Below are 27391 nucleotides of genomic sequence, written 5' to 3'. Positions count from 1 at the left end.
ATATTTCTGAATCGTATGTGAAAGTTTTGATGAGGCAGAATATGCAAGTATTTCAGATTTCATTTGTCAGATCCCTTTGGTGAAGAGGGCTGATATAGGATGAAATATAATTCTAATGAAAATTTAAATAATTGCATTTGTAACATTGAAAAATATTTCTTTCTTTGGTGAAATTAATACACCTCTTTATAGCTCAGTAACCCAAGAAGATTCAAGCTTTGTAATTAATGCAAAACTTTAATTGACAATTCAACAGATGTTCACATTCTGTAGTGTATGTGTGTATGTTAGCAACAAGTGTTTCCTTTCACATTAGTTAATAATGAACGGTAGAATTTAAATACGCTTCAGGAAAAATGTAGAGTTGTGATGTTTTTAATGTCAACAAATTTTTACAAGCATGTTTAATTTTTGACAGTTTGAGACCATAAATTACAGGATTAAGAAGAGGCTGAATGACCATCGCATACGTAGACAAGAAAACACAGAGAGGGTACGGCACTGAGGACGGGTCAAATCTCTGACTGATCAAACTATAAAAACAGGCAAACACAAAGCTAATGAGTGAAACGAAATGTGGAGTGCAGGTTTCTAAAGCCTTCATTCTGGTCTCTTTGGAACCTTTTAAACACACTGAAAAAATATTTACGTAACTGTATGAAATATAACTGACAGGACCAGCGACAGTGACAATAAGACCAAAAACCACATCATGAACGAGTGACACTGTTCTGTCTGGTGAACAAGAAAGGTCAACAACTAAGTGATGTACACAGAATACTTTGTTGATAACAGTCCCACAAAAATTTAAACGAATAGTAAAAGACAATAAAGCTCCAATCTCCACAAAACAAAATATCCAGATAAAACATATGACAATTTGTACTTTCCTTTTTGTAATTATGCTGTTGTAATGTAAAGGTTTACAAATGCATACATATCTGTCATGTGCCATAATTGTTAATGTTCCAAATTCAATAGTTCCATATGTATGAATGTTAAATATTTGAAGGAAGCAGAAGGAGGCAGAAATTTCATGTGTGTCTGACAATATATGCACCATAAAGCAGGGCAGCAAAGACGTGCTGCCGTATATTTCATTAACAAATAAACTACACAGGAATAAATACATGGGCTCATGGAGATTTTTGTCTATATAAATAATGAAAATAAGCACAGAGTTTGCAACAATCACTGATATGTAAAATACCATAGCCAGAGTAAAGTACAGGTACTTTAACTTTCCTGTGTCACCATACATAGCCAACACAAATGACAAACTCTCTGTTGAGTTCTCCATTGTAGTCCTAGTAATGAGGGTTAATATGTTTAACTACTTGACTTTGGAGGATATGTGACAGCAAATGTAAAAAGTAAAATCGATCTTGAAATCCAAGTGTTTCAAGGGTAAATAAAGATAATCACTAAAGCATATTTCTTACCTTAAGAATTCAACCCTGAACAGAATAAAACAGTTACAGCAATTTCTGAATGTCTGGTTCCAGAATCCAATTTATTTAATTTTACATTACTTTATGTATAAATAAATATGATACACATTGTATATAAAACATGTCAAGATACAAGAGTTAAGATAAATGCACATTTATGAGACCCACTTCCAAACAGTTAAAAGCTGTTGAACAATGTGATCGGAATCCAGTACATACCATTTAGCAATATATCACATTTTAATCATATCAAAACTTCACCAAAGAGTAAGACAGATTGATGATCAATAGAAAAGTGCAGACTGTAACCTCCCCTCCCCACTGAGACAGCAGCAGTTGCTCAACCTTTATACGAAAGTCCTGATGAAAAAAAAAACACGACGAGCAGAATGTGATGCAACTCAAGACTGAGCCTGATTCTCTTGTTCAATGTCGTCATGTAAAGATAAAGAAAATCTCAAATCATTATGTTGTATATTTTGATGCCTCTGCACCGGCGACAAGAATACCTTGAGGGAATGTCATCAAATTTGGAACAAAGGTCAAAGCTCAAGGTCACTGTGACCTCACTAATCACATTTTTTGGAATTGTGAATATGATATCTCAGAAGCACCCTGAGGGAGATAATCATATAATCAATAATCCGACTAGAGTGGCACTTTGAATGCACACCTCCACCAAGGGCCCTATCTCGCAATGTTAAAGAAAGGAATACAAATAATTCCCCTATAAATACCTAATTTTTTTAATCAAGATGAATTGAGATCTAGTATTTTCTCTGCCCGAATGTCGCATTCTTCCACAAAGTTTCATGGAAATCAGTTCAGTAGTACTCAGGGGTGAAAACATGATGGCCTCTGTGGGGGTAATAATTCTGACAGTCTGGAAAATAGTACAGATGACAAATATAGACTAACTTTGACCTATCAAGTCTTGTTTGGTGTGTATGAGTGTGTCCTTTCTCAATACTCTTAGTGTCACATTAGATCGTAACCTGGTCTGGAAGCATACTGAAAGACATTTCAAAGTGTGTGTGTGTGTGTGTGCGTGCATGTGTGTGCATGTTTTTGTGTCCAATTGTTCAACCACAGTTGCTAGGTTTTCCAGAGTTGGTGCTCTGTGTTTCTTTCTTGTTTCCATGGCTGCAGTGACACACATGCACACACACGCACACACACACATTCAGGTTTTTGTGCATTACCAGGACTCATATTCTGCAGTTGTTTTTTGCCATATTAAGAGGACCCACCTCTTAAGTTTATTACACTTTGTGTGTGTGTACAGTGTACATGTGCAGTAAAATACTATCCACTCATGGTTGTCCCCTGTTAAACCAAAATTGTCCTGACATTCCAATGTTTTACAACATCATAACCAGTCAAAGTTGGTCTCAATTTACGATAGCTGACTAACAGCTGAAGAGTAATTGGATGTTGAGGTTGTGGGTTAATTTTGAAGTCCAACCTCCACAGGTTAAACGTGAAAGTTCTATATCAAATTTATATCAAAGGTTTGATCAATTTTATGCACTCTTAAGTTTGAAATCCAGTGTCCTAAAAAAGGATTACAAATTCTGCACATGGACTTTTAAGTGTTTCTGGAGAAATCGCATAATGGAATGTTCAACACCTGAAGTGAGCACTCAGAGCCTCTATATACTGAACTAATGTTAATTAACAACTTGGTCAGGACTGCTTCAAAGCTCCAAATACGTGTGCCGACTTTTGCCAAAGGAATCCGGTATAACAAAACACAAGCACTATAGTAATAGCCACTATTATACACTTTACACATTACATACAGTTATCACTAACATATTTGGTTTAATTCTAGTGCCTTTTGGTTACTTTAGTGTAAATAAGTCAAACACTTGGCTAAAAAATGTTGTTTCATCTACAGTAAAATACTAATACTTGTGATGTTAGAATCTTCCGAATATTTGTCAAAGCCAAGTAAGTGCGTAACATTTCGAATACTGCAGTCACAGAAATGTTTGTTTCATCTAAAGTGTAGCATGAATAGAATACTGTTGATGTTAGAACTTCTAGAATATTTGTCAAAGCAAAATGCGGATTTGTTAAAAACAATCATTTCATTAAATCAGTGTTTGACAGACAGAAAATATATTTGTGTTCATCACAGAATTTTCCATTGAAAGCTACAGATGTTCCCACTTTAATAAAGGTTGTAAGATCTGCTCTTGGTTATTTAAAGCATTTTTTGCTGCTTATACTATGAAAACAATAATTCAAACGTAATTTGTTTTTGTTTTGTTTGAAACAACAAATTGTCGTCCTTAGTTGGTCAGCCTAAGTCGACAGTCCACTGTTGGTGCATAGGAATGTATGTGTGTATATCAGTTTTGAGAAACTGCCTAGACACAATCTCTCTCTCTCTCTCTCTCTCTCTCTCTCTCTCTCTCTCAGACACACACACACAGCATAGAGAGAGAGACGCAGCTTTTGTACGAGAGAAAACAGGTATGTTAACTGTTTTGTATTTAAATGCTTATTTCTACTATTAAACATGATCCAAATTAAGAAGATGCAATAAGGAGCTGATAAACTAAATATATCAACACACAAGATCTAAATCTCTCTTCCTTTAATGTCTTTTTTCCTTAAAGTCTTTGTCAGAAATGCATTCAGAGCTCTAATCTGTGACCATAAATTGGTTACTTATAAACTTGGCGATTGAGGAATTAGGTTTATTTAAATGATCTAGCTATCAGGTTATCCCAGTAATTTGTTAGTTTTGATTGTAATTTGCATTATTATATACCATTGTTATTTGGTGCATGTTGGACTTTATGGGATATCCTAATTATCCACCAGCTTGAAAGGACATCATGAAGGAGTTTTCTCTGTCTCTGCTGAGTCGAGGCTGTGGTCGATTGATCTCGTCCAAGAGAAATCCTGGAAGACATGATGGACGGCTGGACGTCTGCTTCACACCACAGGTACACCAATTCTATGTTGGAATACAGTTTATACAGTATTTGTATCAGCATTTGAATACACATTAGTTGCCACATCAGTCCCCAACCAACCGTCCATCTAATTGTCCATCAATCAATCTAGACATTCATTGCTGTAATAGTCAACAATATAATCCATCCATGTTTCAAAGGATTACTACATCTGGAAGTCCCAGGAGCCTCTGCTGCATTTGTCCAACAGTGGTCGCCTACTTGTAAAAGCAGAGTCAACCCTTCCAAAGACGTACAGCACTCGTAGGGGCCCACTGCTACTGTACTCCCAGGTATTTACATGTTAAGTAACTACAGTAATGTCCCTTAGGTGACAAGAGACATTTGGCCAGGTGCAGTCAATAAGATATATACATATGGCATAGAAACCATGAATTTTATCCTTTCCTTTATATCCAGGACCTGGTTTCAACGGAAAACAAATGTGGGTCAGTGGCTGGTAACAGGAAGAAGCGGGTTGTGCAACATTACTCTCAACAAGTGGAACAGCAGCTCAGCACCCTGAAGGAGCTGACATCGGCCATTTTGAGCTACAGCAACAATCAGGTAGATAGAATGGAGACGGGAATGACTTCTCTAGTTATACTATGTGTATAATTTATGTGTTTGTACTGTATTATGTAAGAAAATGTTTTGTGTACTTGCTTAGACTACAGACTGTAAATAAAAATGGATGATATGACAACACCCAAAAGTGAAGCCAAACCACCTGGATAGCCAGATAGCCATAGTTTCTGTCATTCTGTTCATGTTACTGGTTTAATTTGTTGTTTGATCATATATAAATGGGTGAAACGCTGACACTGACTTACGATTGCACAAGCACATGTATTAGTGGGACCTTGTTCAATTAAAGAGACCCTATTTTTAGTTATGACGTGACTTTTCTGCTCAACAGAGCTTTTTAGGCTGTTTTAACCTGCCCATTTTTTGGGGTTTTATGGTTCAGTCTGAGTGCTCTAGTTACAAATCTTCCCCACTTTGCTTGTAGTACAGTTTAGAACCATAGCTTTGATCTTAAATGGGATAATTGTATTTATCTCTTGTTGTATATGTGAAAATGTCAACAGATGTTTGCTTATGGTTGAGTTCCTTCTGCAAAATTTACATTTGGATGTGTCTCTTCTCTCCAGTGCTCCTATTCCAGACTCGCTCCATCCCTCTTTCCTCTTCTTCACGTCCCTCCAGTTCCAAATGTTCGTTTTCCTAATCCTCAGCCGGCTTGCTCCACACCAGCACAGCCCAGTCCAGAGTTGTTTGTGCAGCATAACCCAGTGTGGCTTCCTGCAGAGGAAAACACTGAACAACTGGAGAATCAACCTGAAGGTTATAAAATATTGACGGGTAGAAAGATGCCCTTCCCACCTCAACGATTACACACTTGGACTCATGTTCTTTTCATACGCCTTGTTTAGCTTCTTGCTGATAAACTAACTAAATCTGCAGATAAAGAGGAGCTGGACAACAGGAGCAGAGTCAGGCTGGATGTGTTCCTTCAAATAACATGTACCTCCAGGAGTCCAACCCCACAGACGGAGACTCAGCCCTGGGTACATTATGTAGCGTTAACCCCTGAAGAACCAGAAGAAGATAAGGTGTCTTCCTAATTTCTATAAATACATGTTAATATTCCTTTATCTTTGCAAATGTTAATTGTGTGTAATTCATTGGTCTTAACTTCAAATGCAGGAGTACTCTGACATGTGTCTGCAGCAGACTGAAAGTTCACAGTACACTGAAATAAACCACCACAGTACAGGAGAGGAGCTGCATTATCCACACATGAACTGTGTCTACGACATGGCTGATGATCGAGACTGTTCCATTTGGAGAAACAGTGAAACACTCAGTGATAAAGGCAACTGTGAGAGATCGATGAGTGGGAACCGACACAGGAGAACAGGTAAAGTTTTACATGGTGGCCGCAAATCCTTTAAACATATTAAACTGTCTTAAATTAAATTTTACAAATAAAAGGGCTTAAAAAGTATGAATCTGTCTTGAATTAATATTTGTAGGCATCTCACCAACAAATGTCACTGTGAACATTTCATTTAATCTACCAGACAGATGGACTGCGTCATTTGTTGATGCTTTAAACGAAGCCAGCCTGTTAGTTAGTTTGTGAGCGATAAATGGCTTGAGAATGACAATGAGGTTATGATTGCATCTCCAACACACAGGGCTGTACCTTCCTCCAGTGGAATTGGGAAATTCAGCCTGTTCCAGATCCTGCGGGGAGAAGACAGACGGGGTAAGACATCAGCATCTAGAACAGTACAGTGTCCATCAGAAGAAAAAACATGACTACTATTTAGTGGTTGGGGCTTTCGTTGCCCATTTAAACTCTTGTGCTTTTTCTAAATATCTTTATTCGATTAACAAAAAAAAACAATGTTAAAAAAACAATGTTTACCAAACCAATAGTTTTAGCTTTTATCAGCTGCTACTTTCCTGTTTAACCCCCAGGAGTTTGCTTGGATATTGGCAGCACATGTGCAGAAAACGGGTGATAAAATAAAATATTTGCATCTAGTGTAACTTTAAATCAGTATATTGTATGTCAAAAGGACTTATTGGTAATCAATGTTCTACATTGTTGTTGGACAAGTAGATTTATACAAAAATGGCACGTGCATTTTTTGTATGTTCTCATCTTGCAGGGTGTCAGTCATGGTTTTTATGTTAAAAGGAAATATCAATTTCTATTGTGTTTCAGTCGGACGGTGCCAAACACTGTGCGCAACGCCTGCCTCCCATAGCAGGTGCCACCGCACGAGTGATCCAGGCTCAGAACCAGCAGGACATCCGACCACGATCAGAAAAAGACACGGTTCAGTCCAGAGAAAATCTGAATAGATTCCGTCTGCCGCCTTTGGTTCTATCCCCACTGTTTCCTGAACAAAAAGGTGAACAGAGAACATAAAACTGTCCTTTCTATTTAACTGATTCAACTGGCTTACTTAATCTCGTACATTCTAAAATTTAGTGGACTATGAACTTCAGTGACTTCTTTACTTGTGGTGGGATCTACTACCAGAGCTCACTTTTCACAATAGGATCAAATTTATGTGACATTATGTCAAATAATAGTGAAAGTGTTGTTGGGTTTTACAAACTGTGTCAGGTAACCTCCTGTTGAGTAAACTGTTCTAATCTTTAGGAGCACAGAGGTTGTAGAACGATGGTATATCCTTTATTTCCTTTAATTTAAAATGATGACTTGACCTCCTTATCAGTGTAGAGATGCTATGTTCCATCCTCACTCTGTATTTCAGAGGAGATGAGTGTGAAGCAGAAAGGAGAAAGAGAAAAAACAGAGAGATCTTACTTTAAAAAACAGACGGCAGCAGGAGGAAGAAGAGGAGGAAGAGGAAGGCTGCCGTCTGAGAAAGGTGCTACGATACTGCTGGAGCCCGGACATGGTACAGTGCGCACACACACACACTAAAGTCACAGTGAAAATATACAGTCTGTAGGTGGATACTTAAAGATCCGTCACTAAAATCTAAAATAAATCAGCAAAGCAACGACATATCCATATATTGTTTGATATTTTTGTCTTTCAGTTTAAATCCAAACTAGGTCTGAAGTTATGTCCTGTTTAATTAAACCCTTTACAGTCTTAGTTTTGCACCGACCATATACAGAATATTACAGTCTCAGGTTTTTAATGTTTCTAGTTGTTAAGTTTTCTTGTTCTGCTTTGTCTTTCTCTGCCCTTTTAACGATGCAATTTTCCATTCAATATATTGTGTTTCTATACATTTTATTGAATCTATTAAAAGATGCAGGGATGGTGTTTCACTCTGTTTTCTCCTCTAGAGCCTCCTCCTGCAGTAGGAGTTTCGGGTTGTGTTGTGGGACGGATAGGTCCGGGCAGACAGAGCTCTTTGGCTTTCTTACAGAACCGACTGCCTGACCTCCAGAATCCCTTTGGGTCCAGAGATGCTGACAGAGGTGTGGTCAGGGGCCTTCTACCTCTGGAGCTGAGAGGTAATTAAGCATAAACCTCTGCAGCAAACCATGATCCTCGAAGTATGAAGTAAATATACATTGTATTTTATTACATAAATGGACTTTAGTTAGTTTAAAGGGGACATAGCATGCCCATTTTACCACAAGTTGATATGGTTCCTTGGGGTCTTAATGAAATGTCTGTAACATACTTTGGTCAAAATACCACAAGGATCATTTAAAACAGCACCCTTTTTACCCTGTCTAAAACAGCCCTCCACAGAGTGACCTGTTTTGAGTGCCGGTTCCTTTAAATGCTAATGAGCCAGCTCCCCCTCCCCCTCTCCCCATGATTTTAAACGATATAAATTACATATTTTATATGATATAAATTATCAAATATGCATCCCATACTTTGTATTCCCCTTCTGTTGTCCTGGAGTTTTAATTTTCCCAATCACATAATTAAATGTCCCCTCTGCCCATCCACTACAAGCACACAAGCAGACAGACAGAGAGAGAAAGAGGGGTGGGGGGGGCTATGAAGACCATCATTTACCCCGAACCCCGACATTCAACGGGTACAACAACAAGCGGAGAAAGCAGAATCGCGGGCTGACCAGCGCGAAATGCATGTCCCGTGTGAACAGCCAGGCAGCTGCACGCTTGAGAACGGCGCTGCCTCGCAGCCTCGCTGCGTCCGGTGTAAACCGCGTAACGAGTGGGGGCTCTGTGTGTTGTGCCAGTGTTACAGTAGGGCTGAACACTGCGGAAGTCTTCCACACTGCTGGCTGTGTGGCGTTGACACAAATTCCAGCTCACGCATGGGAGAGCGAGCGGTCGCTCCCGAGCAACTGCTGCAGCCTCCCAGTCCCAACGATCCAGACAAATGCCACATGTGAGTGAATCGCGGGCTGACCAGCGGAGAAATGCTCGTCCCGTGTGAACAGCCAGGCGGCTGCGCGCTTGGGAGCGGCGCTTCGCAGCCTCGCTGCGTCCGGTGTAAACCCGGCGTAACGAGTGTGGGGGGACGGGGGTGGGTGAGGTGGGGGTGGGCCAAGGCCATGTAGGGAGACTTCCAGTACCTTGTTACGACACAAAACCCAGGAAGCTCAATCGAGTCACTCAAGCATGACGTTTCTGACTTAGAGGAACCATAACAAAACGCGCGAGTGTTTTTTCCCCAGAGTTTTTGGGTTGGTAGACATGCCAGATACCCACATTAACCTGTAGAAGCACTAACAAAGTGGAATTTGCATGCTATGTCCCCTTTAAAGCAAACTGACCTCACAGAGCTATGTGAATTCTCAGGTTATGTGTTTCGCTCATGTCATTAGTGTTTCTTTCCTCTGGTGTGTTTAGGAGGTTTTTCTGAATATAAAAGTTCTGCAAAGTTAAAAACTCAAAGGATGCCATGTAACATCACAAAAGTCAACATTTGCATAATACACACCTACCTGCTAGTCTGACTATCCACATAAAATGAGAGTGGAGGTCAATATTTCTGGAAGCGGTTGACCAATCACAACAGAGTTGGGCCAGTTGTCCAATCAGAACTTCCAAAAAGCATAGGTTATTTTGCCATTTTTCTTTCTGACGTCGCTGATTTGCATGTAGACATGAAAACTGAGACCTTCTGCTTTCAGATTTGTGATCCGACCAAAAGTATTATCTGAAAGTTGTTATATTATCAGATTTGCAGAATGGCAAATCTGTTGGCAGCCTGATCCTGGGTCCTGATGGAGAAATCATTCAACTGTCACTGTACGACAACAACAGCCAGCACCCATCTCAGGTTGATAATGGAACACAACAGCAAGGTACAAAGGATGAGCCAAAACCTGCACATCTTACAACTGTGTATTTATCATTAGTAACTTACTGTTTTTGTCCCCCAGCTCTCCAGGTTCTTTCAACAGAGGGAGAGACGTTACCCTGGATCATTGTGCTGCAGTCTGAGGACACACCTAGAGGTCTGGACACACACACACACACACACATGCACACACACACACACACACACGTTTGAAAGCAGTTCAAGAGAAACACAGAAGCATGTGTTTCTAATAACAAGAACCAAGTCAGGTGCATGTTTCCTACAAAGAATGCATGACTCACATACACACTTCTTTAATATCATGAACAAAGATAGAAACAAACACTTACAATTTTCTGTGCATGACCAGAATCTTTGTCCTTCTCCTTGCTCCAACCAACCATTGTCTGTTCATTGTATATATGTGTGTGTAGACGGAGCAGTGGAGCTGAACACAGATGCTCTTATAAGTAACGTCCAGCAACATCTACCCAAGCATAAGGTGAGTTGTTGTAAAGATCCAGGATCCTCTTCATGAACAACAAGTTTATTTTGACTGTTTCCTTCTTTTTCTACCGTTTACTCCAGGGAACAGAAAGTCACGTGTCTGTGGGTCAGTTTGCAACAGGGGAGCGAAGACTCAGAACCAAACTGGTCAGTCAGCTTGATATTATTCTGTCTGTACCGGTTTAACCTTGCTTCTGTCTCTCCTTCACTATAAACTGACCCTGTCTGACTCCTGTCTGATGAACTCTGTTCTCCCACCAGTTCCAAGACGTCCATGGCTCGACTGAGACTAACATTTGTCCAGCCACCAGCCGCCCTGACACAGGTACAACTCTGATGATTATTTTTTATTAATTTAAATTAAGATGATGAAAAAAAATAAACGTTTTGTTTGTCGCTCCAGTGGCTGTGACCCTAAAAAAAACTAAAAGTGCAGAAGCAGGGACGGAAACATTAACTAAACCAAAGAAGGATGGGAGAAACAATGTAAGGATAACTCCACTGAGGGAGAAGGTAGGGACGGAGGAGCAAAGAGGAGGCGACGCTGAGGCAGAGGTGGAAGAGGAGGATGAGAAAGGACAGACAGGACATTTGTCTCCGTCACATCGACCAGGGTTTGTTTAATTCACTTTTAATTTGATGTTTTCATGTTAAGCTTCGTTACATTTCCCAGAAATCCAACAAGAACTTTTCAAGATGTTTTTACATTTTGTGAAAAGTCTAAACCATTTGTTTATTCTTTGGGGTGACGTGAAATATTTTGAATCTCTCAAGTCAATCTAGAAAGAAGCATCACGATAAAGAGGATATGTTTGGCAGCGAGCAGAACATCAGTCCAACTGATGCAACAACAGAAGAAACTGTGGACAGAAGAAGGAGGAATATTAAGAAGAAGGACACAGAAGAAGCTGCAATAACAACCGGGTGAATGAGGAATAATCAGACACTGCAATGAGATTAAACTTTACAGATTTGGATTTTTTTTAAATATGCTCAGTAGTAGTTGCACATACTCACACAGGCTCGTGTCCTTCATTTACATAGGACAAGTGGTATTACAACTGCAGAATCAGAGGGACAGAAGACGTCCAGGATCAGCAGAGATGGAGGATGGCCGAGACAAAAAACAGAAGACACTTCTCAACCAATCAGGAGCCAGAAACCAGAGGAACGGACAAACAGAGGAACAACAGAGACTCATGACGACTCCGCTCCTCCTTCATCGGTGAGAACTGACATTCACACTGAAGCTGTGGCCTCCAGCTTCGTTTGTGGAGAGTTAAGTGGGGTTATTAAAGTTTTTTATTAAATACCCAAAGTTTATGAAATACATACAGTAGCAGGCTTATTAAGTATATTGGTAAAAAAAATGTTGTAGACACAAAAATACTGTATCAGAACATACCTGTCCAAAGTAATGCATGAAATCAGACACCATCAGGTTTACAGTTACTTTTCTGTCAATTGTAATCACTGCCTTTCAGAAAAAGCAAACGAGAGATGAGAGGGAAGTAAAGAGAGGACAGGTGAAGAAGAATGAAGGACACGAGCGAGGAGGAGGAGCGGCGGCGAGGCAGAAGGAAGTGTCTACTGGGAAGAAGAGGGGGAGGAGAGGGAGGCAGACACACAAAGAGTTAGTTGTTGGTAAGACATAGCAAACGTTCAGGCAGAAAAATAACATACATGACACGTGTTATGTCAATGTGATGGGACGTGTTTGTAATTATCTCGTAAAAGTAAGTGATTGTGGCACATATTTTCATATGGATCATATGTTTTATCCGTGTACCACTAATACGTGTATGAAAAAGTAGTTACATCAATGCACTCAAATCCTGAAAGGGAAGAAAAATAATTACACAAAATAATTTAAATCTAGTGGCAAAGGTTTCTTCTTCATAAAATAATTTAAATCACATTATGAAAACATGTAGGAAATAAACACTGTATGTATTTATGCAATAATTATAATATTAATTGTGTGGAGGTGTGACAAAACCAACAAACCTATTTAATCTAACAACAAATTTAGCTTTTTCATCATGATTATTGTCATGATTGTGCAAATTGATATGAGCATTTCACAGAAATATCGATATCAGAGTTTATACTTGTTGATATAAAACTTTTATTTTACAGAATAAACAAGGCAGAACAGATTTCCATCAGTGTGTCTGTATCAGAATGTTTTACTTCCTAATGTTGGTATTGGCCTCCGTAAATCTGTCATATATCAGTCCAGCCCTTGTATTCGCAAAAAAACTTTAAAACAAATGGATGGATTTTGGATCTGATTGGTCAAGGTCAGCAAAAAACTTTGTCTGAAAAACATTTCCCAAGAAGATTCTGCAAAAAATTAGGCAGGAGATTCACAATGAAGTCAGAAAATGACACAGTGAAATAATTTTTAAGGTATCTCTGCATCCTATAGGACGAAAGACACAACTTAAAGCTTTGCCCGCCGATACTTTTCATTTTCCTTGTTTTCTTTGTATTTTCATTTCTCTACAGAGAGCGATGACGACCCTGTGGAGAAAGGGGAGGTGGAGATCAACCAGGAGCTGGAAGAAGAAGAGTCTTTCCTAAAATCCCCCGCAAGCCCATCAGCAACACAAAAACACAAAACAGAAGCAAAGATGTGTGAAGACGTGGAAACAGATTGTCTCTCCAGCAATGACGAACACAGAAACATCCGATCAGTGAGTTCACTCAGGTCCAGTGACACTGCGTCCCACCTCCATCAGAGGAACTCGAGGGGGTCTGCAGCCTCTTCCTGGGGCGGGGCAATGATAGCCAGTGCCACAGGTTTCTCTTCAGCATGTGGTCGTCTGTCGTCATGTTCCACTGTCATGGTCGCGGATGAACAGCTGATGTTGAACCCAGTTAAGCCAGAGGTTGGTAGAACGTGAGCTGAAATAATATACAGTACTTTTTCCATGTGTTTGATTCATTTAATTTCTAAAATAAATAATAACCGTAGTCACAGTTCTTATTTGGACTCTATGTGTTTTAGTTACCTAGAATGAGTCAGGAGGAGGCTGCTGCTCTGCGTCTGGCCCAGCGAGCAGAGAGACGGAGGCAGGAGGTGGAGAGGAAGAGGAGGGAGCGGGAGGAAGAGGAGAGGAGGCAGCAGGAGAGGGAGCAGACGGAGGAGCGGATGAAGAGCGAGCTGGAGGGGGAGAGGAGGAAGAGAGCTGAGGAGCTCAGGTCCTACCTTTAATTCAGGGGAAAATTATAAAGATTATGGTACACTGCTACGGCACTAATCTTTCGTCTCCATCCTCAGACTGAAGAAGCTGGCAGAGGAGGAGCAGAGGAGGAGGCACGAGGAGGAGGAGCAGGCAAGAGTCAGACGGGAACAGGCAAAAAGAGAAATGGAGAGAAGGAGTCAGGAGGAAAGGAGGAGGCAGATGGAGCGACTGCAAAGGATGAGAGAAGAGGAGGAACGGAGGAGGAAAGGTGAGAGGAAGTAAAGGGGAGGATAAGGGAAGGAAGAGAAGAAGGAGACAAAGAGGGAGAGAAAAGATGTAAAACAGGCCCCTGCTCAGTCACCTCCCTAAAATAAAGAGATTTACTCTGGGTGTTTTTATGCCTCCATGCCGGATCAACCTTTGGACGAATGCTTTAAGTTTCCAGGTTGTCAGTCCATCTCTACATATGATTAAATTTGTTTGTCAAAGTTTACTGGACTTTTGATAAATGTTGACATGGTTGAGGTCATTGCTCTTTTTCAAAAATGTTGTCACTACATTTTTTTTGTGAACACTTTAGATACAATTTAATGTCGCATTAAACGTTTGTTGCATTCTGATGGTGCAGCTGCTGTTTTATTGCATCAGTTCTGTTTAATGAAATTTCAGATTTGCTGGGAGTCGTATAATTTATGGGAAATTTTGTTTTCGTCCTCTTCCAGCTGAGCTTGAGCGTTTGCAGATGGAGGAGCAGCAGAGGCAGGAGGAGGAGAACATGAAGCTACAAGAGATGGATGAGAGCGAGAGGATCGAGTACCTCCGCGTGAAGGAGCAGGAGGAAGAGGAGAGGAGGAAGAAAGAGGAGGAGAACAAAAGGAGAGAAGAGGAGGCCGCTCTATTGGGCGCAGAGCAGGCCAGGATGCAAGCAGAGCAGCTCGCCAGGTATATTTTTACATTCTTTTTCTTACTGACTGCTGTATTTTTTGTTAAATTATTTTTAATTTAAACTGTTTATTAAATTGGTTCATATTTGATAAATAAACTCTCATTATGATTTCAACTTTTATTGCCAATTAAAATATCAATTTAATTACTTTTAGTCTATTTGTTTATAGATTAATGAATAAATTTATAAAATAATAAACACATTAATTAATGCCCCCTTACTAATATTATTATTAACTAGTATATTTACTATTGGGTGTTCCACAGATGACAAGCTAAGACAAATGAGAAATCATTTAATGTCTCATGCATTACTGCTCTCTCATTGTGTTGTCCGTGCAGAGAGGTGGCGCTGTTGCACCAGCAGTTGGCCTTTAAAAGGGGTCTTGTTTTGGAGGCTGGAGGTCTGGAGAAAACTCAGGGAATCTCCCGGCCGTGGATCTACTCATATTTTAGTTTACTGCAGCTACTGGGTCTGACTCCGTCTCAAGCCGAGACGACCATCTGACAGACGAGTGGAAACAAGGTTTTCACTGGTGACATGAATCTTAATAAATCACTTGACACACATTGACTGATTCTTTCCATCTGTCATGTCATCAGATTTTCAGTTTCAATGAAAGATGGTATAAGAGAAGCTCAGAATCATAAGATCATCATAGAGACAAAAATCAAGTCACATTTACTATTGTGATACTGTTTAAAACATATTTAAAGACATAAGTAACTTCTGAAGACCAATATGACGAGAAAAGTTTAGAAATATACAAACCATCATTGGAGTTATGTCGAAACACAGACTTTAAATGACCACAAACATTACAACAAACATACTAAGATAACTTGATATTATCAGAATAAATAAAATGGATATAACTATGAATCTACTGTATTAAGTTATTTTACTGTATGATAGTAAATCTTTTTTAATAACAAGCACTTTAAGTTATTAAGCTTCATGTTCATAACTGTTACATATTATATGTATATACATATTTTTTAATACGATTAAAAATAATGCATAAAACAATTTATTTCAACAAAATACAAATAAATATCAGAATTAAAAACACTTATAAGCATTTCATATGTTTTGTTTAACTTTACTGAAAACTGCGTCTGTTCGGAAGGAGAAACCTCACAAGCTTAGAAGAGGAGGCTGCATTCATGCAAATTGAAATAGTGGATAATGGACTAATGCAGGGATATAGCTGGTTACACCATAAACTCCAACGATGTAGCACGGTCACATAACTGTCAGTCATTACTTATTTGATTCGATGGACCAGAGGAGTCTTCCATATCCTCAAAATGAAAAAGAAAAAAATCTTCCTTCTCACATTTTTTACCTATTTTTAACCCTACTTTGATGAAGTATGGGGGCCATATTGAAAAAATATGTATATTCTTGAGATTTAGAGAATGTTGTTTTTTTATTTAGAAATTAAGGTTGTAATTGAGAATAAAGTCGTAATTTTATGAAAAAGTTGTAATATTACGAGAATATAGAGGTAGTTTAATAACTTCAAACAAGTTTGTGTGGTTCTTTTTTTCAAAATAGAGTAAAGTACAGTACTTGAGTAAATCTACTTGATTACATTCCACCACATTGTGAGAAGAGGTCTTTATATTTTGAAAACAATTCATGACGATAATGTAAACCCTCAAATCAAGATTTTCAACTTTACATGAAAAAATTGTGTAAAGAACAAGTTTTAATGTTTGCTTTGTGGTTCTTCTTTGGATACAGTAATTTCAGAGGTGATACACACAAGCCCAGAGGTGATGTAAGGAAACTGTAATGAGTGTGTGAGGTGCTCTGCTGTAACGTCCCCGGTGAACTGACCTCAGGGAACAGGACATGGCTGCAGCCACACTTCATACAGCTAATTACTGTACGACTCAGTGGCTACTGTGAGTTTCCCTAAAGGGACGATCCTCGACACAAAAGCCTCACAAAAGACGATCAAAAAGATTAAATATATTTATTATTATTCAGTCTCAGGGTCCGTTTGTCATCCGCTGTGATGAGTTTGTCATTATATTTGAACGATTCACTATTAGGCACAATGCTGAGTAAGATTTGAAGGCTACTTGGATGTGCAGTTGTGACAGTAGAACTGGTCATTGTGGGGTTATCTTCATTATCCTGTGAGAGCAATTAAACCAAGTGAACCACAGCTGAGAACAAAACATCTGACGACGTAAACAACACAGTCTCTAAAGGTGCTTTTACATCCACCTGCAAAGTTTTTTTGTTACACTCAATCAAGATGAAAAAGTTGATGTTTCAGGATAGGAAGATTGCAATAAAGTGCAGTGGAAACACCCTGTTTTAAATGATATTTGAAATAAACCACCACCATTGTCCAGAAACTAGAATAAACACATCTTCAATGATGTGTGTCATCATGACAAAGAACCAAACTATGAGAGGCCCTACGAGAGATAATTCATACATGGTCTCACACACACACCAGAATACTCTTACCTGCACACTACTATACTCTCTTACATGTACCATCATACTCTTTCACACACACTACTATACTCTTGTAATGGAAATTCTGCATTTGTGTAATGATTATTGGATGAACAGACGTGTATGTAGAAGATTGCATGCTAAGAGGTCAACTGTGAGTCAACGTTAGGTTTACGATTATTGCTCAGGGACTTTAACTTTATGGCTTCTTGAAGCCTGAAACTTTATGGTGTCTCTGAGAAAATGGTTTTGGGATTTCACTCCAGGGGGCCCTCCAGGGGTCTTTGTTTTGTAAATGAAGCCATGATGTCCCCACCCTGATAAAACATCAAAGAAGGTGATGGATACCTTCTTTTCCCTTGTGGGAGGGGGCTATGCGTTATAAGAACACAACTCTCATGTCTGTTCTTCACTCATTGTATATGTCACACCAGGTGATGTGTATTTTGAGTCCATCTGCAGATGTAGAATTGAACTTACCGAAAGACAACTGTTTGACTTTGTGCTTGATTCACAGAAAATTGCCCACACTCTCTCACATGTACCATCATACTCTCTCACACTCTCATAGTGACAAGCTGTTTTATATGATTATAATCCTATTTAAGGTTTAGCGCTGGTGGTTCTCTACAAGGAGTGAAAGACTAGTTAAAAATATAATTTCTTAGGAGTAACCATACATAACCATTTTTTTGTAGCATCAATATTATTTGCACAGTCAGACTTAGATGCAAATGAACACACCGGAGTTGGAAGAACTACTTCTTAATCTACATAAACAATTCATAATGTCTGACAATGTCGCCCCCTTGAGGCTGGCTGCAGTATAGGTCATAGACTCTGCCTCCTCCATGTTTGCAGATGGGACATGGACAACAAAATAGTGAAACTACACGTCAGTTCTTAAAGTTGGTTTCTGTCATTTTAAGTCGTTCTTATCACACTGATGCATGTTCAAGTATGGTTTTAATTAGTTATTTGATGATATAAAAATGGGCGAAACATCATAATTGACGTTTGCTGAGGCTGACTTGTGATTGGTCAAGTGGGCTCCACTCCATGATCACTACAGCGCAGCAACAGTTGCTGCTTCCATTTAACCGCCGAGCTCAGAATGACGTTACACCCATATAACAAGTTGATAGCGTTCCAGTTGCACAGGAACAATGTTTACGTTAGCCAGCTAGCCATTGTTAGCAAAACCAGTTCATAACAACGCAGTACGCTATATTTTGCGCAACTTTGTGTAACACGTCCACAGACAGTAATTGGACAGTACTATGTGTACGACACACTTAATGACAGTAATGCTAACAAACTGTTGATAGACGGAGAGGACATCTTGGATTTAGCAGTTGGGGGTGGTGAGGTACCCCGACTTTCCGGGTCGAGATTCCGACTTTAGGGGGCGTTCCAGCGCAAGATGGCAGCGCCCATATCTGGGAAATTTTGGCTTCATTGTTGTACAGTGGGAGGAAGTAAAAATGCAGAATAACACATTGAAATAATATAATAAATACAAATAAAATTATACAAGCAAACATGTTGGACAGTCTTTAAAACAAACATTTAAATATATAAAAGGCTGGAACGAAGAATTTCCATATAAAACCAATCCTGATAACTACTAAAAAAGGAAGTGACTAGAAGAAGAGGTAGAGTGATCATCTGTCCATAGTGGAAGATCTTCGCCTCTGAAACCGGAAGTAGTTAACCGGTTTGCTGCGATGTTAGAAAAGACTCGACTGTTGTTTAGTTTACTCAAAACATTTAACGTGAAAAGAAAGAGATTTAACTTAAATTCTGTTTAACGTCGCGATGAATAACGCGAGCCCGTGTGACGTAAAAACAACTGAATCATGCGTTAAAACAGAAGTTAGCCCGTAGCTAACTGACTTACTCCAGCTGTAATCCTGTGTTGGCTAAAGCTATCAGCTAAACAACAAACCACCAGAAGAAACTGTAAGTTCGACATCTCCCCCTTCCTCTCTGTTTACTTTAACTAGAAACACACAGGTTAACCTCTGCAGGAACAATGGACTAATGGAAAGTGTGCTAATGTTAGCTAATGCTAATAACCCTGTTGTTTGTGGAGAGTCTGAAAAGCTTCTTCAGCTGAAGATCACTGTAAATATCCATTGTTTCATCAATAGGTCCCAGATATGATTTGTGTTCCGACTGTACAGTATAGACCAGGATGTATGTACTGAAAGCAAACTGCACCACCAGTTGTGTGTGAATGTTCGAGCATCAGTGTTACTCAGTGTTTATGTTGAGGGTCGTTCTCAAAGCATCAGCTTGTTGCTTGAAGGAGTCCATGCTGGATGTCTCTGTCTGTTTATGACAATATTTAACAGTGGGCAAAGTTTTTCTTTTCCATAAATGCTGCTTCTGTTTTACTTCCGTCACATCTTTGCTGATTGTTGCCTAATAGATCAACGTTATGTATCCACAGATTCTGTTTCCTAAGTGCACTCTTATGGATGCTGTTTTTTTCTTACTCTTCTAGGTCTATAATTGTCGTTGTGTAAAGTTTAAAAATAATGTTTCATAAGGTTAACAAACGTGACATGATCATTTTATTTTGTTCTTTTGAGATTTAAGAGCTGCAAGAACAAATTCACATTCACATCCCTCTCATGTTTTCCACATTTTTGGGAGCATAGTGCAGACCCCAAAATATTCAATGCTGTAGCTTCCTAAAAATGTACCACAGAGGAGTGTTTTTTTCTGCTCAGAACTGTTTTTCCACATGACATCAGTCTAATTTGAACTTAGACTGATTAATGTTCAGTGTGGTTCATTCTCTCCATGTCTTTAGTCAAAGATTTAATACTGTGCTTCTGCTCACAGGTAAAACTTTGAAGAACCTACAAAATGGATGTCAGCATTGCTGTATCACTGATTCGAGGTCAGATGGGCTCTGTGGTTGAACGGGCTGTGAACGGAGCGGTGGAGACGGTGCTGGCCGAGATGCTCAAAGTGGTAGGAGTCAAATTTGAGGAGCTGAAAACCCAGCTGGCTCTGATGAAGAGGGACGTCACAGCGCTGCAGAGGGAGAAAGCCCTGAAAGAGAAGGAGAATGACAACATCCGAGCCAAGCTGCGCTACACCGAGCTGAAGCTAAAGTACTACAGGCAGGGGGTGGAGGAGGAGCTGCAGCAGAGAGCCTCTGCTTCCACTCTCGTCCGCATCCACCCTTCCTCCTTCCCTCAGACGCAGGCAGATGCTGCAGGCCTTTCGTCCACTGACACATCGCCATCATGTTCGACTCAGAACAGGACCACTGAGGGAGCACTGATGAGATGTAATCAAGGTAACCACAGCTAAAATGACCGACTTCCACTTCCCCTTCTCTCGCCACTGAGTTTTACTAGTTTCTGTGTTTGTGCTCCCAGAAAGCACCTTGCCACACAGCACAAGCAGGCGTGCCTTCAGAGTGCGTTGTCAGTCAGATGCGAGAGGTGCCAGCTCTGACTCGTCTGACTTGCTGCTTCCTGTCTCTCTTTCTGAGAACACACCTGCAGAGTCTCTGGACAGCAGCACAGGTACAGATCTGAGGGGTTCAGGGGTGGAGAGCTTCATGTTTTCTCCCAAAACCTCTGCTGCCATCACCAAATGAGATTGGAAATAATTGGTGATCTCAGGTAGAAGCATAACCCAAAATAATTCTCAATTGTTGCTTTTTCTCAGAAAACAGTTTTTTCATAAAATATGTTCGTAAATATCACTGCTGTCACATTATATCCTTGCACGGATTAAACACAGAGGCCTGTGTTTATGTTGTTTTGTCCCACAGAACAAGAAGCAGTCGAGAGAGTGAATGGTTTTCTGGCTCCTCCTACTGTCCAGACCGTGACTTTGACTTTGGGGAAGAAGTCAGCGACTCGACCGCTTTGCCCTCATGGTTCTATTCAGGCCGTCAGCTCCACACTGCCCTTCTCTGCTCCACAGGTAACAACACACACAGATTACACACACTGTACTGAAAAGGACAAAGAGAAAAAACTGTCTACTTATATTACTCTATTCGTAGTACAGAAAATCATTGGAAGAAATAAATGGATGAGATTAGAAAAAGTAAACTAGATTATGTTTAGTTTTTATATTTTGTATGTTTTGAATCCACAAATATTTTTTTACTGTACAGGACATCATTGAACATTGAATGCTATTTAGGAAACACAGTAGCAGTTCTTAATAATTCATCATTTTCAATAAAAATCTGTGCAGCTTATGTATGGGTTTATATACACTCACCGGCCACTTTATTAGGCACACCCGTTCAATTGCTTGTTAACACAAATAGCTAATCAGCCAATCACATGGCAGCAATTCAATGCATTTAGGCATCTAGACGTGGTGAAGACGACTTGCTGAAGTTCAAACCGAGCATCAGAATGGGGAAGAAAGGGGATTTAAGTGACTTTGAACGTGGCATGGTTGTTGGTGCCAGACAGGCTGGTCTGAGTATTTCAAAAACTGCTGATCTACTGGGATTTTCATGCACAACCATCTCTAGGGTTTACAGAGAATGGTCCAAAAAAGAGAAAATATCCAGTGAGCGGCAGTTGTGTGGACGAAAATGCCTTGTTGATGTCAGAGGAGAATGGGCAGAGTGGTTCGAGATGATAGAAAGGCAACAGTAACTCAAATAACCACTCGTTACAACCAGGGTATGCAGAATACCATCTCTGAACGCACAACACGTCGAACCTTGAAGACCACACCGGGTGCCACTTCTGTCAGCTAAGAACAGGAAACTGAGGCTACAATTTGCACAGGCTCACCAAAATTGGACAATAGAAGATTGGAAAAACGTTGCCTGGTCTGATGAGTCTCGATTTCAGCTGCGACATTCAGATGGTAGGGTCAGAATTTGGCATAAACAACATGAAAGCATGGATCCATCCTGCCTTGTATCCATCCTGCCTTGTATCAACGGTTCAGGCTGTTAGTGGTGGTGTAATGGTGTGGGGGGATATTTTCTTGGCACACTTTGGTACCCTTTAGTACCAATTGAGCATCGTTTAAACGCCACGCGTTGTTGAATCTATGCTACGAAGAATTAAGGCAGTTCTGAAGGCAAAAGGGGGTCCAACCCGGTACTAGCAAGGTGTACCTAATAAAGTGGCCGGTGAGTGTATATCTATATATTAAAGATTCAGTGTGTAGAATTTAGTGACATCTAGTGGTGAAGTTGCATGTTGCAGCTGAATACCCCTCACCTCACCCTCAACTTCCAAACATGAGAGAGAACCTGTGGTAACCTTCAGTTGTCATAAAAACTCAAAAGGTGTTTAGCTTGTCCAGTTTTGGCTACTGTAAAAAAACATGGCGGCCTCAGTTGAGAGGACCTGCTCCAGATGTAAATATGAAGTATTTAAATATAAAGGGAAAATTCTAGGTTAAAGAAAACAACAATTCGTACAATTTAGATGAAACACACTAGTGAAAATATCACAAGGATTATTTTATGTTCAAGTTATGACAATTGATCCTTTTCACTTCAATCTTACACACTGGACATTTAACTTTTCTCTGTTTTTAAATTATTATTAGTTAAATTATTTATTATTTAATTATTGTTAACTGTGTCATGTGTTCTACACATTTTATATTTAGTTAATGACAACGTATAAATAAAGACACTAGAAAAACCCTAAGTTGACTCGGACAGTAAAGTATAAAACTGAGTGTAAGTCGTGACCCCCTAACTATGAGAAGACTCACATCTGACTGATGTCTTGCACTATAACACTATGCCAATTTCTCCTCACAGTCCTGGTCGTCTCCTGTTGTGATGCAGGTGAAGCAGGAGGCCCAGCAGCAGTGGCAGCAGGGGGAGGAAGAGGGTGTGATCTGTATCAAGGAGGAGCCTGAAGAGGAGCAGCAGGTGATGGCTACCTTAGGGTTGGACTACCAGGTGCAGCAGAGACTTTCAGGGTCCGAGGTGAGGCGAGAGCTCAATATAGTGTAGTGTATCATTTCTAAGTTGTTGTGGTAGTGATATCTATCCCTCAAGAGCAAAAGTTGTCAGTTATCAAACAGAACAAATCAATTTCTCCATCAGCATTTACAATTTACTTTCACCATAGTGCTATTTAGCCACAGAACAGAATATTAAATGTATTTATCAAATAAACTCAATCTCATTTTATTTGTATAGCCTTTATTCACAAATCGCAGTTTACCTCATACGGCTTAACAATCTGTACAAGATGCAACATCCTCTGTCCTAAAACTTCACTAGTGAGCAAAGACTACAAAACCCTTTTAACAGGGATAGAATGTTATATTAATATATTGTTTCTCATTTTAATGACCACTTTACAACACAGTTTAGAGGACTGAACTGGAAGACAAGGGAATCGAACTATCAACCCTCCAACAAGAGGTTAAAGCACTCTAACTCCTGAGCCGCAGCCGCCCAGACTGTCGCTAAACATAACTCAGTGTTCATCTGTGCAAGAAACGATTGTTTTTGTTTCCTCCTCCAGGGTCAAAGTTCAGTGACAGAGCTTCAACCAAGCCAAGCAACTAAAACCACAGCCTTCAGCTCAGCTGAAACAAGCAACTGTGAGTAGATGTGAGAGTGTGAGCATGACGTCATGAACATGTAGATGAAATGATGCTGTATAGCTGTATATATATATATATATATATATATATATTCTCCTACTTTCTTTCTCTGGCCAAAGTCTGTATTGATAACTACTTTAATGACTTAAGATCACTGATCATTGTATAAATCAGCAGCTTAATGCACAAGTCTTCCTGTAAACTGTCCGTAAATTCAACTTTTAATAAAAGCCCTACTAACTTTTCCATGTGTGTTCTCTCAGACCTGATGCTTCAGCCCATAGGCTCCCTGCCATCGATGGTGACCCTGCCATCCGGCATCCCACCTCTCCAGGAAGGGCGACCCTGGTCTAAAAACCTTAGCTTTTATGAACAATACAAACTGCGTAGGAACGAGCTCCAGCAACGACGACTCAACAGGCGCAGAGAGCAGGAGGAAACGCTGCCTCAGCCGCTGCTGGCAGATATGGTAAGTCTCAGGGCAAACTCCCTCCTTACAGAAATATTCTGCATATTCTGAGTGTGTCTTTGCATCGAGCTGTTTTTAAATATGGGGACAATGTGTTGAAGTTGCGAGAGCGTCGAGAGAAGACCAGGCTGAGGGTGGCCAGATGGAGAGCAAAAAGGAAACTCCAGTTCTGTTTGAACCAGACTCAGGTCAGTGAAGAGCTGCTTTCAGACACAGTGAGCGAGTGGGCGTGTTGATGATGTTTTTAAAATGTGACGTTCACAAAATTAGAGGAATACAAATATCTCAGGATAAAAAAGTGAAAAGACGACGATGAAGACATCCACTTGGAAACCTTGAAGAACTTCTTCTGTTAGTCTGGAAGCTTTTAGTGATTCATCTAGCTTCATTCTGAGTGACTGATGTTAATGTGGAGTCACCCAACTTAACTTAACATTAAACCTGACACGTGACAGAACAGCAGCAGATCCTACTTAAGATTGCATGGTCAACACATGACCTGATTGCCCAGTATCCACTACCTGGAGCTACTCCACACCGACCCTGCTCACTGATAAAGACTCACCAGAAGACTTTCCTGTTGCATTGGAGCAGCATTAACATAGACGGGCTGTTGATTGTTTTCTCTTCTTCGCTCTTAGGGTCAAGGTGGCGCTGCAGGTCTTTCTCAACCTTTTGTTCCCATCAGGAGCAAACATCAGGAGGGCAGAGAATCTTGTGGTGGGATGATCTTCTGAATTCTGGTTGTAAAGCAGCATATGATGATTGACATTGATACATCGAACAGTGAAAGACATATTTCATGTATGAGAATGAGAAGCTTCATGATTACAGACTGTAATTCCTAGCTGTCAATCACGACATTTCAAATCCTTTTTGTATCCTCAAATAAATAATTAAAACCAGACTTATCAGAAACATGAACACTTGGAACAAACATCAGTGTGATAAGAACTACCTGAAAATATGTACGTCAAACAGGCTTCTTGTCAAACATGGTCTATAAACATGGTTTTATAGTCTTTATAGAGATTAGGTGAAACTAAATTGTTAAGTGATGTCATCAGACAGCGGCACAAATTCTAAATTGTTTTCGTCATCCTGTGTTCCAGCTTCCTCCAGTGGTCATCATAGACTGAGCTCCACACTGCCTCAGTCCAGCAGCTTCCTTGACAACAACGTGTCTGTGACAAACTCCATCACCACTGCTCTGCCCTTTATAACCTCCATTTCCTCCTCTTCTCTGCTCCCGGGAAGCTCCATCATGGCTGCACACCAGCACACTGTGACATCAACGTCGTCATCCTCGTCCTACCCCCAGATCAGCCAGAGCTTTTCCCTGACAGACGTAGATATCTTACAGTGAGAAGTCACAACTGTGACTGTGCACACAATAATATGTTGTATCATTGATGTTCAACAGAGGTCAGAGGTGGATTAGTGATGCTACACAGTGTTAATGTTTTAAGTGAGAGCTGTGACGTTAAGTATTACTTATTTATTTTTCAGGTCAAAATTAAGTCGAAAACTAAATTAAACATAACAACTCTGACAAAATGTATATTTACTTCAACATGTAAAAACTTAACAATAACGAGAAGTAATACAACTTGAAATCATACTGTAGCCTAACTAGAATGTCAATTAGTTGCACTCATACCTCCAGAAAACAATTTTAAATTCAATTGTTCATGGGGTAGGCTACGTGCGTACATACAGCGAAGAAGCATGAATTGGGTTCTAATGAGCAGAGATGATATATTAATCAATGGCGGATCTTTATCAGTTGCCATATACAGACAAAAACCTTAAAAGAGTACATTGTAAGAAATCCTTTACTCTCAATTTACATCTTTTACACAATAACATCCAACTTCAACAGAACATAACAGTCGCTGTAAACATAAAATCAAATTTATTCAAATATTCAAGTAAACAACTTCAACATCCAGAATTTTATACTTAAATCATTTCAATCAATCAAATTTTATTTGTATAGCCCATATTCACAAATCACAATTTGTCTCATAGGGCTTTAACAAGGTGTGACATCCTCTGCCTTTAACCCTCAACAAGAGTAAGGAAAAACTACTACATGATTTGTATGTTTGTGTAAAATTATGTAGAAACCTTCAACAATATATGTTATTGGTTGACTGAAGTCATAAACCTGTAAAAAGTTGTTTGCAATGAATTTAATGCCACAGGGACAATCTCTCATTATGTTTGTCAGAGTGCAAGTGACTAATTGGTGCAATTTGCTGTGACGTTGAAATGTGAGCTTCACGCCAGAATTGCTGAAATGACACGTTACAAGTATTATTTTATCTCTGGGGTCATTAACAAGAAACATGTCAAGGCTGCTAGAAAGAAAAAGGTTTTAGTTTTTTGCAATCACCATATAAAAATCTGACTGAAACCTTGATTGGTTCTAATAAATGCAGCTAAAATAAAAAAAAGTGTCCAACTGTTTTTTTTGCATATGAATTGGGAATTTCTCAGGCACCGAAGAAAGATTTTCACTGGACTCAAAGATTAACTGATTAGATTTCAGCGGTCAAAGGTGAAAGATCAGTGACCTCACACAAATATGTATGTAGACTGAAGACTGAGTGCGGTCTTTCTAGTTTGCAAATATTCTTCAGATGAGGAAAAAGCTGAAAGAGATGCAGTGGGTTTCTATTATCTAAAAGGTCCTTCTGAGCAGAAGGTACAGTTATTGTATGTTTGTGTTATCCATTGACGATCCTCTGAGAGAGGGCTCCAGGCAGTGTGTAGAAGAGCAGGGCGAGGAACAGCATGCAGATGAGCAGGATCAGGGCGATGATGATGTACTTTTTGTAGCTTCGCCAAATAAGGTGGAAGAAACACTTGAAGGGATTCACAAACCACGAAAACGAGGTGTCTGGACGACTGAGGTGAGCAGAGAGGGGGGGGAAAAAGTAAAGTAGTTATTATTACATATTACATTTGGAAGCTTTGCTTTTTGTTACCAGCACAA

General features: G+C 39.7%; 4 protein-coding genes across 8 annotated transcripts in view; 2 read left to right on the top strand and 2 right to left on the bottom strand.

The window, feature by feature from the left end:
• Positions 1-316: 316 nt before the first annotated feature.
• LOC124854633 (olfactory receptor 142-like) lies at positions 317-1300 on the bottom strand. The gene has a single exon (XM_047342694.1). It carries the CDS (start codon positions 1298-1300, stop codon positions 317-319), a length of 984 nt encoding a protein of 327 aa, XP_047198650.1.
• A 2575-nt stretch (positions 1301-3875) lies between these two features.
• Positions 3876-15427, top strand: LOC118120130 (uncharacterized protein KIAA2012 homolog). 2 transcript variants are annotated; one of them, XM_035174845.2, is made up of 25 exons: positions 3876-3932; positions 4287-4411; positions 4582-4713; positions 4841-4987; positions 5575-5767; positions 5888-6036; positions 6131-6344; positions 6625-6695; positions 7161-7350; positions 7720-7866; positions 8267-8437; positions 10093-10218; positions 10297-10371; positions 10649-10716; positions 10803-10868; positions 10983-11046; positions 11125-11335; positions 11496-11645; positions 11766-11946; positions 12206-12365; positions 13233-13615; positions 13735-13928; positions 14008-14180; positions 14635-14854; positions 15200-15427. In XM_035174845.2, exons 2-25 carry the CDS (start codon positions 4301-4303, stop codon positions 15363-15365), a joined length of 3762 nt encoding a protein of 1253 aa, XP_035030736.2. In that variant the 5' UTR covers positions 3876-3932; positions 4287-4300; the 3' UTR covers positions 15366-15427. The 2 variants fall into 2 exon arrangements, with proteins under 2 accessions (XP_035030736.2, XP_035030737.2); XM_035174846.2 differs by lacking the exon at positions 7720-7866.
• Positions 15428-19030: 3603 nt separating this feature from the next.
• Positions 19031-26849, top strand: si:ch211-67e16.4. Of its 3 annotated transcripts, none has more exons than XM_035173850.2 (10): positions 19031-19301; positions 20193-20655; positions 20738-20887; positions 21139-21293; positions 23149-23292; positions 23840-23918; positions 24185-24390; positions 24492-24578; positions 25032-25110; positions 25503-26849. In XM_035173850.2, the coding sequence occupies exons 2-10, from the start codon at positions 20217-20219 to the stop codon at positions 25754-25756; spliced, it is 1593 nt and encodes a 530-aa protein (XP_035029741.2). In that variant the 5' UTR covers positions 19031-19301; positions 20193-20216; the 3' UTR covers positions 25757-26849. The 3 variants fall into 3 exon arrangements, with proteins under 3 accessions (XP_035029741.2, XP_035029740.2, XP_035029743.2); XM_035173849.2 differs by having other exon boundaries at positions 23122-23292; XM_035173852.2 differs by lacking the exon at positions 20738-20887 and having other exon boundaries at positions 23122-23292.
• Positions 26287-27391, bottom strand: part of fer1l6 (fer-1 like family member 6) — a 21368-nt gene continuing 20263 nt past the window's right edge. For both annotated transcript variants that reach the window (XM_035173847.2, XM_047342502.1), the window contains one exon: positions 26287-27303. In XM_035173847.2, coding sequence (XP_035029738.2) covers positions 27123-27303 — 181 coding nt within the window. In that variant the 3' untranslated portion in view covers positions 26287-27122. The remainder of the gene's footprint in view (positions 27304-27391) is intronic.

The sequence above is a fragment of the Hippoglossus stenolepis genome, chromosome 13 (genome assembly GCF_022539355.2).
Source record: "Hippoglossus stenolepis isolate QCI-W04-F060 chromosome 13, HSTE1.2, whole genome shotgun sequence".
NCBI lineage: Eukaryota > Metazoa > Chordata > Actinopteri > Pleuronectiformes > Pleuronectidae > Hippoglossus > Hippoglossus stenolepis.
This window is presented reverse-complemented; position numbering and strand designations above follow the sequence as displayed.